This window comes from Cyprinodon tularosa, unplaced genomic scaffold (genome assembly GCF_016077235.1).
Source record: "Cyprinodon tularosa strain WSP-4 unplaced genomic scaffold, ASM1607723v1 ctg57, whole genome shotgun sequence".
Taxonomy (NCBI): domain Eukaryota; kingdom Metazoa; phylum Chordata; class Actinopteri; order Cyprinodontiformes; family Cyprinodontidae; genus Cyprinodon; species Cyprinodon tularosa.
The window spans coordinates 1,436,558-1,452,506 of NW_024039307.1; the positions used below are offsets into that span (position 1 = coordinate 1,436,558).

General features: G+C 37.4%; 1 protein-coding gene across 1 annotated transcript; it reads right to left on the bottom strand.

The window, feature by feature from the left end:
- Positions 1 to 3,327: 3,327 nt before the first annotated feature.
- On the bottom strand, positions 3,328 to 13,727 carry gpr157 (G protein-coupled receptor 157). Its single transcript, XM_038306007.1, has 4 exons — positions 13,127 to 13,727; positions 7,866 to 8,079; positions 4,800 to 4,994; positions 3,328 to 3,732 (listed from the first exon to the last, which is right to left on the bottom strand). Exons 1-4 carry the CDS (start codon positions 13,501 to 13,503, stop codon positions 3,508 to 3,510), a joined length of 1,011 nt encoding a protein of 336 aa, XP_038161935.1. The 5' UTR covers positions 13,504 to 13,727; the 3' UTR covers positions 3,328 to 3,507.
- Between the last annotated feature and the right edge of the window lie 2,222 nt (positions 13,728 to 15,949).

A 15,949-nucleotide genomic window follows, 5' to 3' on the forward strand; every position in this document is an offset into this window, starting at 1 on the left:
TATATAGGGTACGTTCCTGTGCTATTTTCTTTCTCAGGCGGTGGCGTCATGAGGAGGCATCAGAGAGGGGTCATCACCAGCCTCTGACTTAAAGAAAAGCAAATCTCCTGCAGTACCCAAACAGCCAGATTTAGAAATAGCTGTTATGGTTATAAGTAAGGTCACTGGTCTGATCTGTGCTTGTTTTCTCAAGTTTATGCCCTCCTATGAATTTTTTCTGGTTTATTCATGTCCAGCAGACAGGAGTGTCCAGAAGCAGGGGTCAAGCAAGACATTTAGGGTCACGAGCGCAGCTCAGGTTGCAAGGAGGAAGGATGACATGTGATGGTCGTTCATGCTTCGCCTGACCGCGATGACAGCAGTGATGAAGGTGACGCATCACAATAAGGCCGTTTGTTACCAAAATCTGTTGCAACCTAACAGTTGCACAACAGGATATTAGTTTAAAAGAAATGAAAACCAGCAAACCTATGGTGCAAAACAGTTTTAAAACATTTAAGTTTGAGCTGATGAGTTGACTGAAATATTCTGAAAGCCTTTTAAATAAAAATGATGATCTGATAAAATTATAGAACAGATGTTCACATTTTCTTGGTTAAACTAATACAGACACATTATCAGCATCTTAGGACTGCAGTAAGTTTGGCTAAAATACAAACTAAAATGACTGCGTCTGCTTCTGTTTCAGTATTTAATGCCACGTTATTCGTTATCTATGATTGGCTGTTTTTAGGTATATTTCAGTAGCTTTTTTCCATATTGGTAAAGAGAAGCAAAAATCTTTCAAATAAATTCATTTGTAATTATTAATCGATTAGGTTTTGAATTGGTGAGGAGAATAATAATAATTCTTCAGATTTTTTTAATTATTGAAAAATTTATTTTTTGCAAACCATGTACCTATTTGATTATTTCATCTTACGCTCTTATAACATTCATAAGTTGATCAAAAACAAGATCTGTGACCAAATCTTTCCACGTTACTCAGATTCTTGGGTCGGGTCTTATCTTGTCAGCTGACTGGTTTCTATCAGGTTAAGGTCCGTTAGGATAAGGATGAGTTTGTTTGCTAAATGCTTCTTTTAAGGCATTTGTCCTGTTACTTGTACCTGTGTGTGTGAAAGCTTGTTTTTATTCTGACATGCAATTGTTTTTATTACCATGTAAAGCACTTTGTTTTCTCCATGGCATGAAAAGTGCTTCATAAATAAAGTTTCATGTAATTCTTTGGTAATTAAACTTACTTTTTGTTTATAGCGAGGAGAAAAAATGATTCAATATCAGTTTTTCTAATTGAGTCTGCCCATCTTCTATTTTTGAATTTTGGGGATTTCTAAATGGGTTATGAATCCTGCTCTCTAAAGGGATGTAAAAAAAAAACGGTTCACAGCCTCACAGACCTCTTGTGTACAGTACATCACAGTAAAAAAACAAAGTGTGTGTTTTATTTTTTTATTTTATTTTTTAACAGGTTCATATTTGCCTGGGGTTTCGATTGTCAAAAAAACCCTATCTGACCAAACCCTATGTTTATATCTGTGATGGTGGAGGGCATCACATGGCTTATTTGCACGGATATTGTGTCAAATTGTTGTTATGGAGATGTCGGGACCTCAATTTAAAGGTATATTGGAGGATGTTCTTTTTCCGGGTGGATCACCAAAATAATAAGTCCTCCTAATTGTCAATCATTTTGGTGATATGTTTACATAAGCCCATCCTACGTGGTAGCCCCCATTTTCACGTACTGGTGATGAGTCTGACATTGAAGAAAAATTGCAAATCTTCTTTTGGAAAGTAAGCTTGTATGAGTGATGCAAAGAGCAACTTTTAAACAGAGCGTGCACGAGGAGAAATGGGCTCGTGCACGCTCTCATGCATTTAATAAGCGTTCCCTGTCGGAAGCAGGTACAGGGCTGTGCATGTGCGTTTTTTTTCCAAGTTGAGAGGGCGAGGCTTTTCAAAAAAATCGAAAAAACTCCTCCACTACACATTTAAGGAATTTGAGCTTTAGACAATTTCTTTTACCCCCCTTCATTCCTTGTGTCTTACAGCTCCAGCCGTCCATGAAACAGTATCGGTCGATTTAATGTTTGGAGTCATTACCAGATTTAAGAAAATGAGCTGACTAGAATTTCATGTTTTCTTCTGTCCCAACAAAAAGATCATACAGAGAAATGCCTTCTGACAAAGATAATCTCGAGCCCCTTAGGGAAACAATAAAATTGATCAACCATATGAAATGGTTTCAGGTAAATTTTATTACAACCAAACATATTTTAAAATGACTGCATCTCTGGTGATGTAAAAAAAACTTAATCAAATTACATTAATTAATTAAAGGTAAGGGTATTGTACTATTTTAAATAAGCATGAAAGGCACTGGAAATTCAAAACATTTGTTTTTTGGGTGGGGGAAAAAAATGAAACAGAGAGAAAGAAGTATGTCTAACAACACAGTGATGGAAACAGAGAAGGAATTAGCAGAAAATGCTTAAACACTATAAGTGGAGTTGTTAGCGCTGTTACCTTGCAGCATTAATGCCTTAGACTCATTCTGCATGGAGAATGCATCTGACCTGAGATTAGATACTCCACCTTCCTCCCACAGTCAAAATACACGACAGCGGAGCTTTGTCAACTAGACCAGTTTAGCCTAAATTCATCAGACTAAAACTATGCAAAGAAAAACATACAGACAAGATCTAAAAACTAACATAGTCCCTCATATGGAGTAAAAGCTTACTTGTTTTTCGTATGAGGCAACTGCAATTCACACTGTGCACATAGAGGAAATGAGTGAGGATGTCAAATTGGCCGGAGAAAAAAAAATAAGATGGAGAAAAAAAAATGAAATCCTAAAATATTCAGCAGTTTAAATCTGTTGAAAAGTTATGAAACATTAAACATTTAATCTCCTCTAAGTTTCCAAAGGCTTACAGTGTGTCGGTAAACTAGGACAATATCTGTTAAAACCCCCTTAAGGATGAGATATTTTTATCATCATATTCAGTTAAACCATGCTAAAAAAGAAAAAGAAAAAATCTCACATACACCCAACACTAACCAGCATGGAAGTACAGTACTGGAATAAGACCTTTTTAAAAAAGAGGAAACAGCATTTTCTCTGAATTGTTCAGCTAAATTTGAGCAAACCACATTGGTGTTAAACCTTTCAAAGTCTGCAACTTTAACAGTTTGGAAATGTTAGTTTAAAAGAAAACGTTTACAGGCGTCACATACATGCGTTTTCCTCTAAGCAGAATTTAATTGCTCGCCTGTTGCTTCACAGTGGTAACTTACAGTAGTTACAGTACATGATAGAGGTGCTACAGTAAGCTGTCCTTTATTTGATGTAACAGAATCAAACAACATAATAGAAGAACCAAAAAGTGAAACAGTACTCCAAGTTGTCATCAAGTATCAGTGTACTTTAGGTAATATAAGCCCAAAAAGTGGGAGTACGGAACAAACGCCAGCAGTGTTCAACAGCTTCAGAGCAAAGCATCATCTGACTGCCTGCGCACGACTGCCGTTTTCTTCTTCTTCTCTCTGTGTGGAAGAGTCCCGCCTCGTCTTGTTGCGCTGTGGGGCACCGTCGGAGCGCGGTGCCTCTTCTCGACATTTAGCGCAGCAGCAGCAGAGCGCAGTGCAGAGGCGAGAGCGGATGGGCTGGGTAAACAACACAAACATCACGCAGTTGGCCGCTCCCTGCGACGTGTTGCCGATACCCTGATGGGACACAAATAGGCAGATAGTAAAAAAAGTTTCTTCCTGAGCGGAAACCCCATTTTAACAATCCTACAACAAACAATGACAATGCATTTGGTCAAAACTGTTTACACACTAATACTTCTAATTATTATGTGCTATAATTTTGGCTGATTTTTTAAGCCTCTATTTGACATAGCTGGTAGAGTTAATTTGAAGTTTTTGATGTCCTGTCAGATAGGTTAGTTCACAAGATTGAGGTCAAAGCTATTCTAAAAGCTTCATATAAACTTGCTTAATTAAACCCCCCAAAAGTGTAGCCTATCATAAATAAATAAGCTCAGTAGCGGAAAGCTAAAATCTGTTCTCTGATTGGATGTTCAATTTCTGACTGGCATGACGTTGACCTATCAGCTGAAAGAAGGTAATGGAAACCGAATATGCACATAGTGTTTTGCTTTGTATTTGCTTAAATCCTTTATGAATTAAATCGTAGCTTGCTTAAATATTGCGAAAACTTTGCTTGCATTCAAAAACAGGTCTTGTTGATCAATGCAGCATCAAATATTTTAGGATAGGAAAAATCCTAAAGGGGGGTTTCTTTATTTACCAGATATAGGTCATTTTAAGATTCGCTATGCATACTGCATGCTTCAGGGCAGCTTGGATGCTCGGGGTTTCTTTCACCACCAGTAGAAGTGGTGCAGAGCAACTTCCTGAATGAGATCTGACCAAATGTAAGTTGATGTTTGAGCATATATGTATATTGTTTGGTCTTTGCTGATCAAAGAGAATCCACACTCATTTTTTACTTTGGTTCTTTTAAACAACTCCTCATTTAATCCTGGAAAAAGAGATATCAAATTACAATGACAAAAATAGTTTCATGATGAGTCTTTAGTGAATGTCTTCTGTTGGGTCTAGAATGGGTTCGTACCGGAGACTGATTCAATCCTAAAACCGCTTCACTTTAGAACCGTTTCTTTCTTTAGAAAAGAAAAAAAGTAGTATGATGGTGTAATGACTCATAGGTTTAATCACATCCTCTTTTACACTCACAAGTTTAACAGCACATCAACTAAACTCACGTGAAGAGTGACCAACACAGGGTTCTGTCTGACCGGAGAGTCAGCCAGCAGCAGGATGAAGCGCACCGTGCTCCAAATGCGCAGGATGATGAATATGATGGGGATGAGAGTTAGCTTCACATCTGCCATGGATGAGAAAGACTGCGACGGGGGCCTGTTGGCCAGGATGGGCCGGTACTCTGACAGGGCAGCATGCTGCGTCAAACAGAGGACAGAGATTATTTACAGAAGCAAAGCAATTGAAAGAGGATGTAACGCACCATCCGCAACAATGGATAATTTTTCATGACACAGCGTCAGACAAGTGTGATCTATGATTTTAAAGAGGATTACAGAGTTCATTCAAATTTAGATTAACTGAAAGATGTGTCACACATCTTAAATGAGAGACCACAGCTATTTTTCTTAACATTTTTCCCTCTTCCTCCCTCTGAGGGATGAAGAACCTAATATTCATGTTAAAGAAAAAATAGAATAATTTGAGGTTTATATAATAAACTCTTAGACCAACCATTTGAAAGAGTCATCCTGCCATTACAGAAAAATACCATACATCATATCTGATATAATTGGCCCAATAACAATTTATTAACAAACCTCATGAATATTCAGAGAGCAAATCTGACAGATTGGTATTTAAAGCCTGACATTGAAGGGACACTGCTCAGGCTAGGTCTGTCCATTATTCAGAGACACTTCACCATAGTCACTTAAATCTTACTTTAGACTGGTAAAGGTTTCAAATGACCTATTTGGAAACTGCATTTGGTCAACAATCTTTCTCTTATAAAGTAACAAGGCTTTGGGAAAACTCTTCCAAATGAAATTATTTCATGCACAGTCTATAGTATGTTTACACACCTGACCAAACAGTGATTATCAAAGCAAACATGTACGCATTGAATGGCTGAAATATGAGCGCTGTAAACTGTGAGTGAGTGAGAGTGGAAAGTGCTTTCATGATTAGAATGAAGTGATGTTTACGTGTATTATTTTGTATATATTTTATGAATTTCTGTAAGTATAACATCAGCATGTCCAGGGACTGTGGGTTGAAATTTGTATTTTTGCTATAACCTAGCTCATGACATCTCTTCTCTTTTTGATAAATGTTATTTGTGGCAGAAATTATCTGATCAAATAAAGAGAAATTAAAATGATTTACTGTTAACTATGCAGAATGAGTCTGAAACAGGACAGCAAGGAGTGATGGGCAAACTGATGGCTTAATGGACGGCTGAATAAATGAACTGCTTGATAACCAGATGGAGAAATGAATGGATGAATAGAAAGATGCTAGACTGATGTATGAATGCATGAACACAGACTGTAGATGGACAGATTGATAGTAGATGTGCAACAATTAACATTTCAATTGCATATGCAAAATAAAAATAGTCTGCATTAGCATCTTTATTTCTAAATTCACAAGACAGTTTAGTTTTATATTAGAAGGTGCTTTTTTATTTCATTTATTTCGTTTACTTTGGGTGTCTGTTGTCTTCTTTTTGCTGTTTATTTATTGTTTACTCTTTTTCTCATCCCATGCAGGCATGGAAGCAGACTTCCAGGAGTTACTGTTTATATTCTGTGTCTCGTTCTCTCTCCCCTTAGTTCTTTTCCCTTCATTCTTTTTCATATCCCTTTCTGTTACCATGACTACTGTATATGATTTTACTCCCTAAATCATTTACAATAAAGTTTCAAATAAAAGTATCAAGTGGAACCTTATGGCAAAAACCTCTGCTTGTGAAAGCAAATTTGCTGGGCTATCATCTAGCTCTGGAAAACCAATTCCTAAAATAAATAAAAAAAAGTAAAGGTAGTTTGGTTAAAGTTGTACGTTATGCTTTTTCAGAGTTAGGGGTATAGAAATTTTTTTTTTTTTAGCCGTGTGTTTTTGGGTCATTATCCTGTTGCAAGACCTGTGTCTGAGATAAAGCTTCTCTCTAAGATCCCTTGAAAGTTTAGATATTTCATTTGATCCTGTGGAATTTCAAGACATCCTGTGCCAAATGAAGCAGAACAGACCTGCAAAATAACAGTGCCTCCTCCATCTTTCACAATAGGGAGTGTGATCTTTTAATGATATGCTTTTTTTTTTCTCATAGGACATTTTTTCCAGAAGCTTGGTGGCTTTTAAAATGTAGTTAAGCATTTTGTCTGGCTTTTTATGATTTGTTTTAAAACCTCCTTGGTCGTCTCCCCTTAAGCACACTTTGGATCAAACAATAACAGATGGTGCGATTCTGAAACTGATGTTCTTTGAGCTTGAAGTTCACCTTTGATCTCTTTAAAAGTTTTTCTGGGCTATTTTGTTACCCTTTGTATTACCAGTCTCTTTGTCACAATTTTTTCTACTGCAACCTATAGTCCCATGGATCTTATACAGTATTTCTGAAAAATGTGTGCAACTATAGTCCCACAAACATCAAGCTGCTTGGAGATGATGTAAGCGAGAGCATCTCCCCCACTACGTGACATCCCTGCAACAGAGATTTCGTAATATACAGTGAAACTTAAATATTAGTTGTTTTCCAGTGCCAAGGCTGAAAAAAGTCTTAGACATCTCACAGACAACAAATACTGTTGCTGTGCAGATTAGGTGCTAACAGAGTCGCTTTGTCTCAACTTATAGCAGAATGACCCTGCAGTGTGTTGTGGGTGAGCTGTTTACTGGGCAGGCACAGCATGGTCAAGGCTATCTGCCCCATCTTCCAAGGAATCACTTCTCTACATTAACCTGTCATGGCCACTTGTTCTGCAGGACAGGGCTGCTGCTCACAGAACACAATTCATGAGGATTACTCAGACATGAATAAATCAAGCGAAATACCACTTTGAGCATGATTTTGATGAAGTAATAGCATTATAAAATGGTTAAAAGCTTTAAAAAGTCTATATTTTCCATGATATAGGCCCTTTTATAATATATCTCTATTCATTATAATTGCTCAGACAGCACATCTTATATATTCTTGATGGACCTGAAAAGTTGGTAATCCCCTGAGCTCAGTTTAAGCAGAGAAATGTGTGCAGACATTAGCTGACAGAAAGGCCTCTCACCGCTTTATGGATATGCCTCTTGATTAAGATGTAGAGCACAGGGAGGGTGAGGTAGGCCAGGAACTCCCAGATCTTTCCAGTCAGCAGCATCCACAGGACGCGATCCGGAGCGTGGATCCTGACCCAGCACCAGCCCACAGACACCTCTGATGCATCATAGCCGATTTTGTTGAGACACACAGCCGTGACAGTGATGATTAGTGGAATACCCCAGCTACAGAAAAAAAGAAAGAAAAAAAAGACGGTTTTAATATTCAGTGTTAATTCTCTAAAAAGTTTCCCCTATGTGTAGATTTCATTTGTGAATCCTTCAAGGTAAAAAGATGCTACAAGACACGATGAAAAATTATTTCTTTTGCATTCAAATATAAATACGTATATTGTAAATATATATTCGAGTAAAGATATTTTGCACATACATCATTTAAGCAGTTTTTTAAAGCTACAGTGTGTAATTTTCAGCGACATCTAACGTCCAGACTGCAGACCGCAGCAACATGAACATCCCCCCCCACCGCTTCTCCCCCCCAACAGTACGGCGAGCGTTACGGGACAAAATGTCTTCCACGACATCCGCATCACCTACCTTCTCAAGTGATGAGGTTTGTTTACATAGATAATTTTACAGATAGTATTCTCAGGCATAATACTGCCATCCATTGTTCAGTACCGTCTCAGTTCATCTCTCTCAACTTGCCGTAGTTACTTTCGAGCATAATGGGCGATCTCGCAATCGCTAGTTTGTTGGCTCTGCACTGCCGTAGCGCAAAGATGTCTGCCTCCATGGCTGCGAGACCCGCTCCTATGTAATTATAAATAACGAATTCTAAGGCAACGCAAATATTAAGGTTAAGAGGCTGAGCTCGTTGATGATGATAAATAACATAGTTATGTATAATATATTACATTTCTGACTGTATATCCCTGTAATTATTACACACTGTAGCTTTAAGTTTAGTTTTTTACTTATTTGTGTTTTGTTTTGCTTGTTCTTTTACTGTCTATTCTGTTAATGTAGAAAGAGCTCCTGATTTATTTTCCTTCATAAAACCCCAAAATGTTTTCCACCTTCTGAAAAAAGTTTACCATTTTCAACTCAAGCATGATCTCTTCTCTTGAACCAATTTATCACAAATAAACTTCACTTTATCATGAAAATAAAGGGAAGTTATTACATATAAAGAAACGCTTTAGGCCTAGCTGTGTGCCTGTGTGTGAAAACAAATTAAGACTCCCACGTATGCAGGGAGGCGTCTTTAGAAAAATCTACTTCCTCCTTATATTCTCAAAATTACACAGGCCATTAATGCTGAAAAGACTTGCACGGTGGGGGAAATGTTCATCAGAAGCTGAACTACGGCATTCTGAATAAACTCCAGTTGATAAAAGAAATATTTTCTCATCCTTTTTTGCTAGTTTGTTTACAGCTATTCATTTCCATTATAAATGATATAAACAATAATCTATACCTCTAAAGACACCCTTTTTTGATAGCTTATCAAAATAAACCGTTAAAAATAAATATTTTTGCACAGATTCCTGAGGCTAATTCCTTCTTTGAATAAAAAAGACAAACGTATTACTTAAGAAAATAAAGAAATAAGTACCAGAAACATTGCTATTAATATTATATACTGTCTAGTAAAAAGTTTTCGTGTTTTTGCTTCTTCTTTTGAACGTGTAGGACGACATTCTGCCATGAATTGTAAATAGAGGAAAATAGAGGTAGCACTAGCATGGGCTGCAGATCAGTGATGGGCTGAGGTTTTAATAAATATTTTGCAATCAGGCAAGTTGTACTTAAAGGTATAGAGGAAAATATTTTATTTCAGGGTGGGTCATCTAAATAAGTGGTCCTCCTAATTGTCCATCATTCTGGTGATATGTTTACATAAGGCTGTCCTACCTGCTCGTCCAATTAGCTATCTTTTTCTGTGCATGCGCACTTTCAGGCGTATATTTGTGTGGTGAGTTATGGTTTCAGACAGTCATTGAAGTTCACCTTTCTCACTGCGGTTCTTTGAAATTGGCCAAGGGTCGTAAGAGAAAAAGTGTGTATGAAGTGTATGCGAAGAAAAGAAAGGCCTCAGAAGAGGAAGATATATCCCGGAATGCTTTACGCAGAGAGCTCTCCTCGCAATGCATTGTGGGATTTGCTGTCACAGCGGCCGTCTGTCACCATAGGCTGTCGCTACCCGACATCGGACACTAATAACAAAGATGCCGCGGGCACCACTCAGTGGAAGAGGAGTTACATGACTAAAGGGATAAGTGATCATCTGTCTGAACAGTCAGTTATTTGAGTTCTCTATAAAGTCCACTATATAGTCCCCGCTCTATATAGTGATTGAGGGATTTAGGGGTTAGGGCGGATGTTCGGGCACAGTAAGCTCGTACGGGCTATGAGAACAGAAACACCAGGAGAAATGGGCTTGTGCATGCTCTTGCGTGCGATTAATAGGCGTTCCCTCTCAGGAGCGGGTACAGGGTTGTGCATGTGCATTTTTTTTTTTAAATAGAGGGCAGGTTCTTTAAAAAAAATTGCGAAAATCCTCCACAATGCCTTTAAAGGAGATGTTGATAGGGAAACGTGATTCTAATGGGACGGTTGCAGCGGAAACAGCTGATCTGTAATGTGAGGCAAATATTTGTTTCATTTTATTTCACAATGTGCATTCTCTAAAAAAAAAAAAAAAAAAAAAAAAAAAAAAGGCAAAAACCAAACCAAAATTTAAAGAAAAAAAAAACTTGATTTTGAACACGTCTAGAATCAATACTCCCATCATTAACAAAGAAGACAGCGCATTTATTAAGAAGAATGGATTTGCACCGTTCAGACCAAGCTTTGACAGCTTTCCTTCGCTTTTATTTTTTTTGTTTTGACTTCTAATTTTCTACACTACTTTACTTTTGTTTTTTTTGTTTTTTTAGCTAGTTTAAATTGAATTACATGTTTTTTTTTTTTTTTTTATGCTTAGCCTCAGATTGGCTTTATTAGTTTCTGGTATAGTTTTAGTCTTTTATGTAATACGATATATATACTGGGGTAAAACTAAAATAAAAAATAAAATAATCAAAATAAAACCCAAGATAAGGACAGAGTCCATACTTTTCTGTGTTCTTCTCAAGAACATACTTGATGAGGACACGAGTCACTACTGGCGTTCTTGTGAACTGCCTCTTTGCTCCTCAACATCAGTTTGAACTGCGGAAGCCTATTTGATGAGAGGCAAAATGTCTTCTAGAAAACTTCATGTCCAGTTGTCTAAAATGAACTTGTCAGCCCCCACATCTAGAACTGCCCATGAATGTGAAGGTAGCCTATTGTAGATATTAACAGAAAAATCTATTTTATCTTCATAGATTTATTTAGAAAATGTATTTACTATGCTGTGCTCCGTCGTTTCCCAGTTACTACAGTGTAGACCAAAGGTCACGGATTAGCAGACCGCAGTCCGCATCCGGACCTACCTGCTGGCTAATCCAGACCCAACCTGATTTAAAGCATTTATAAATGGTTGCATGTTGTCCGAAGGCAATCTCCAATTTCACTATCTCCGCTTCTTCTGTTTCTACGGTAAAGCCCTTCAGCGCATCTGGGAGCAGGCTGCATGTGAAACAAATTAGCCAATGAGCTTTGTCAGTCTGGGTCACACCTGCTAGGTACTTTTAGATGAGAAAAAGAAAGCACAGAAAGTGTGGACTGCTGGAAGAACTGCAGTGAACTAGTGAAAGAGAAGTAAAATTCGTGCTCCAAGATGACCCTGCACATTTTGAGTATATTTGGCTCATCCTGCTGTGAAGCAGGATTCTCCACCATGAATATAATCAAAAATAAATATCGATCAGGCTCACAAATGAAAACCTTGATATGTGCTTGAGAATTAACAAGTGCACCATGATTTGTCGGCCACCCTGGATATCGCAGCTCCAGCTGAGGCTCCTGCGGCTCCGGCTTCAGCTTCCATCACTTCTCTGTCCACCCTCTCTCTTTCTGCCCGATCTAACTCCATTTGTCGAAGTTCATCGTCAGTGTACTCGGGTTCATAAAGATATCCCTTTGGCTCTAAGTGGAAGTCGATGTTTTCCTCGTCGCTCTCGTAGTCAGACATCTTCCCCAGTAGTAAACAATCGCGAATCAAACAGTTAGGCCCTTAACCTGACAACAGCCAGATGCATGCCTCGCTCCGCCCAGCTAGGAGCTAGGCGGAGCGAGACATGCATCTGGCTGTTGTCAGGTTAGTAGGCCCTAGCTGTCAGGTCATGGTGTCGCGCGCACTGATACGAACAGAGAGAAAATAGGACCAAGTGATAACGACGTGTGACTTTTTCCACTACAATGTTTTTGGAATGCAAAAATATCACTCTTTTGAACACATAATGTTTTGGGAAGAGAAACGTTTTATTTCGCTGGGTCTAGCAAACCTGCCGGACTACTTTCGGCTTGACCAAAGCTGGACGAGAACTCTGCTCACAGGACGCTGCCAGGGGTAAGTCAGTGTGATTGCATGACACTGGTGATGGGGATGCCATACAGATTCATGTCAAAAATCCCGAACTATCCCTTTAAGTAAATTTACAAGCCTGTACTTTGTTACTTTTACTTGAGTAAAGAAGTTTAATCAGTACTTCCACTTTTACCAGAGTATTTTTTAACACAAGTATCTGTACTTTTACTCAAGTACGGAAAGTGAGTACTTTTGCCATCTCTGGATATAACCTAACGGAATATCTTCAGAACGGCTCCAAATGAGACAAAAATAATATGGGTGAGTAGGACATGATGTAATAACGTAATTTCAAGGGCCCAATATAAAAAAGGTGTTGCCCTTTAAGCCATAAAAAAAAAAAAAAAAAAACACAGTCAGTTCAGGTGTTTCATAAAATATGTGGATCAGGAAATTATCTATTTACCAAACTGAACAATTGTTGTTCTCTACTTAAAAAAACACTTTAGATTTTTTAAATGGAAAAAAATTCTAATTTTTATTTTATTTTTTTTTTATAAAATGCATAAACACCTAATTTTATTTCAGTGTTAAATTATTTTTAAAGTAGCCTACCAGATTATAATTAAAAATGTCTCCAGACCTTAATTGGTAGTTTATTTTCTTTATTCGGACCCCGCTTATTTTCAATTGGTTACTCCTGGTGTAGACTGACCCTAAACTAGGTGATCTCTCCTTCAGTTTCTCAGTGCGCACTGGGCACCCCTATGGAACCCGCTGGCTCCGCCACTGGTTCCAGTCACACACACATACCTGAAGAGGTGGAAGAACAGCACCAGGCTGTCAGCGACCCTTTGGCTCGACCTTACAATGAAGACGTACAGGTAGACGGCGATAGAGACGGTCCAGAAGAAACTGCTGGTGTTGGCGAAAGTGGATAGGGCTCCCTGAGCGATGCATTCAGGAGAGTCTGTGCGGAAAACACTCCAGACTCCGAAAGCGTAAGAGACAGCAGACAACCAGTCAGTCACCGAGAGGAAAACAAGCAGCCTGCGCGGAGTGGTCCTCAAATCCGACCAGATAATGTGTGTGAGGATGATCAGAGAGGAGCCCAGGAAGGACAGAGCGCAGGTAAACAACACCACCACCTGCTCAGATAAATACAGCTCTGTCTGGTTCCCAGGGGCCATCGCTTACAGCCAACACCCGCAGGTTCCCCCAACCACTTTAGGGAGCAGGAGCAGCAAATCTATGCTGGATGTTATCATGATTTCTCTCAAAAGCAGTTAAGGGTTGAAACTCCCAGTCCTGACGAGGCAAACAAAAACTTTTTACGCAGCATTTAAGCCCTCCCTCCAAGCCTACAGCTGCGCCAACCCCGGAACCCAAAGCAGAAGTCACGGTCAGCTGGTGGAGGGAAGAAACAGGTTTATTTTTGTCCTTAGATTCTTTTTTTCTCTGCTAGTGTAACAGCTGTGTACGGAAGAGGATTAGGGCCACTGAAAAAAAAAAAAAAAAAAAGGTTAACTGATTTTAAAATTTTATTTCAGTTTAATATGGGGAAAAAGTCAGAATTCTGACTTTAATCCGAGAATTCTGACTTTTTTTTTTTTTTTTTTTTTTTTTTTTTTTTTTTTTTTTTACAAAGGGACACGGGTTATGCAAAGGAAAAATTGGAGATAAAAACATTTATGATATCTGAAACTATGTGAGAACCTTTGTTCATTGCTTCAAAATGTGCGTATGCTGGAGGGAATGTGGCCAAAACAGGGCAAACCACTATCATGTGTTCTGGAGCTGCTGCAGTTATTATTGGGAGATTTTTAAAAAGAATATGTATAAGAATATGACAAAGTAATAACGAAACAACTCAGTTTTGCATAAGATACATGAATATTTTCAGTCGAGTTAAATATCTGTCACAAAAAATTGTTATTAATGCAACTCCTAACAGCTGATGACTGGATTAATGAGACTTTAATCTAATCTCAGAGATTAAAGTCAGAATTCTGAGAAAAAAGTCAAAATTCTGAGATAAAAGTCTGAATTCTGAGATTAAAGTCAGAATTCTGACTTTTTCCTTCATATTATACTGAAATAAAATTTAAAAAATAGTTAACTTTTTTTGTTTTTTTCAGTGGTCCTTATCCTCTTGCATAGCTGTGGAATCATTGTGTGACTCATTTTTTTTTTTTGGGGGGGGGGGGGTTGTGTGGAACAATTGACATTTCACAAATGCATAGTTCTCAATTTGAAAAAATGTTAAAGAAAAGCAAAAAAAAAAAACTTTTTACTCTCTTCTTTAAATATGTAAGGTATCCTATTAAAAAACAAATGTAGAACAGAGCTATATATTTAAGTGATGAAATCAGAGCTAATAGATGAAACATTCAGCCCCACAGTTCCCACTGCGTTTAAGCTTTTCATATTTAAATCTCAAAACATATTTTACTTTCCCCACCATTAAGCTGATTATAAATCTCATTAATCCAGTCATCAGCTGTTAGGAGTTCCATTAATAACCATTTTTTTGTGATAGCTATTTAAATCGATTGAAAATGCATGTATCTTATGCAAAACTTAGTTGTTTGGTTATTACTTTGTCATATTCTTATACATATTCTTTGTAGAAATCTCCCAGTAATTACTGCAGCAGCTCCAGAACACATGATAGTGGTTTGCCCTGTTTTGGCCCTCCAGCATATTCACATTTTAAAGCACTGAACAACGGTTCTCACATAGTTTCAGATATTATAAATCCTTTTATCTCCCATTTTTCCTTTGTATAACCGGTGTCCTCTATAAACAAAGTCGTTCATTGTGCAGTGTTAAAATAATTGTGTGATTTATAATCACATAACAGATTTTTGTTTTGGTCATTTGTTCCTTCAAAACATAGATTTTGTTTTAATATCTAGAAAATGATTCATGGATAGAAAAAAAAGTTAACCAAAAAAGTCCCGTATTAAACCAGTAAAACAGATATTGTTTAACCTTATAAAATATTTTAGCCGTATCAAGTTATATTTTAGTCTGTTTTCAGTCTTATTTTATTTGATCAGCTCTCACCATATTTTTGTCAGTGATAGTCTTATAGGAATGCTTATGCAACTTTAAAGCACCAGCACCGAACTTAATATTCATACTGCTATCTTATATATCTCTACATGGCTATTGTGCTAAGATAATTTTTTACTCTGTAGTGTAACAGTTGTGGAATCATTTTATAAAAGCTTACATTCCCAAATATAAAAAAATTTATTAGACTTTTTTGCATTTCAATTAGGGCTGAAACAATTAATCGGATTAATCGATTATTGAAATAATCGTCAACTAATTTAGTACTGAAATAATCGTTAAATGGAGTATAGAGACTAAAACATACATTTAGCTGGCCCAACAACCCGCTTAAAGCAGCAATTATACCAAGATTGTAAAAAAAATATATATATATATAAACATTTTGAGTTTCTCCTGGTTCAATTTTGTAAAAAAAAAAAGTCTCTTTTAAAGAACCTTTGGCTATATTCATATTAAGCGATTAATCGTAAAAATAATCATCAGATTAATCAATTTACAAAATAATCATCAGTTGCAGCCCTAATTTCATTTAAATATCAAACTATGCATTTATAG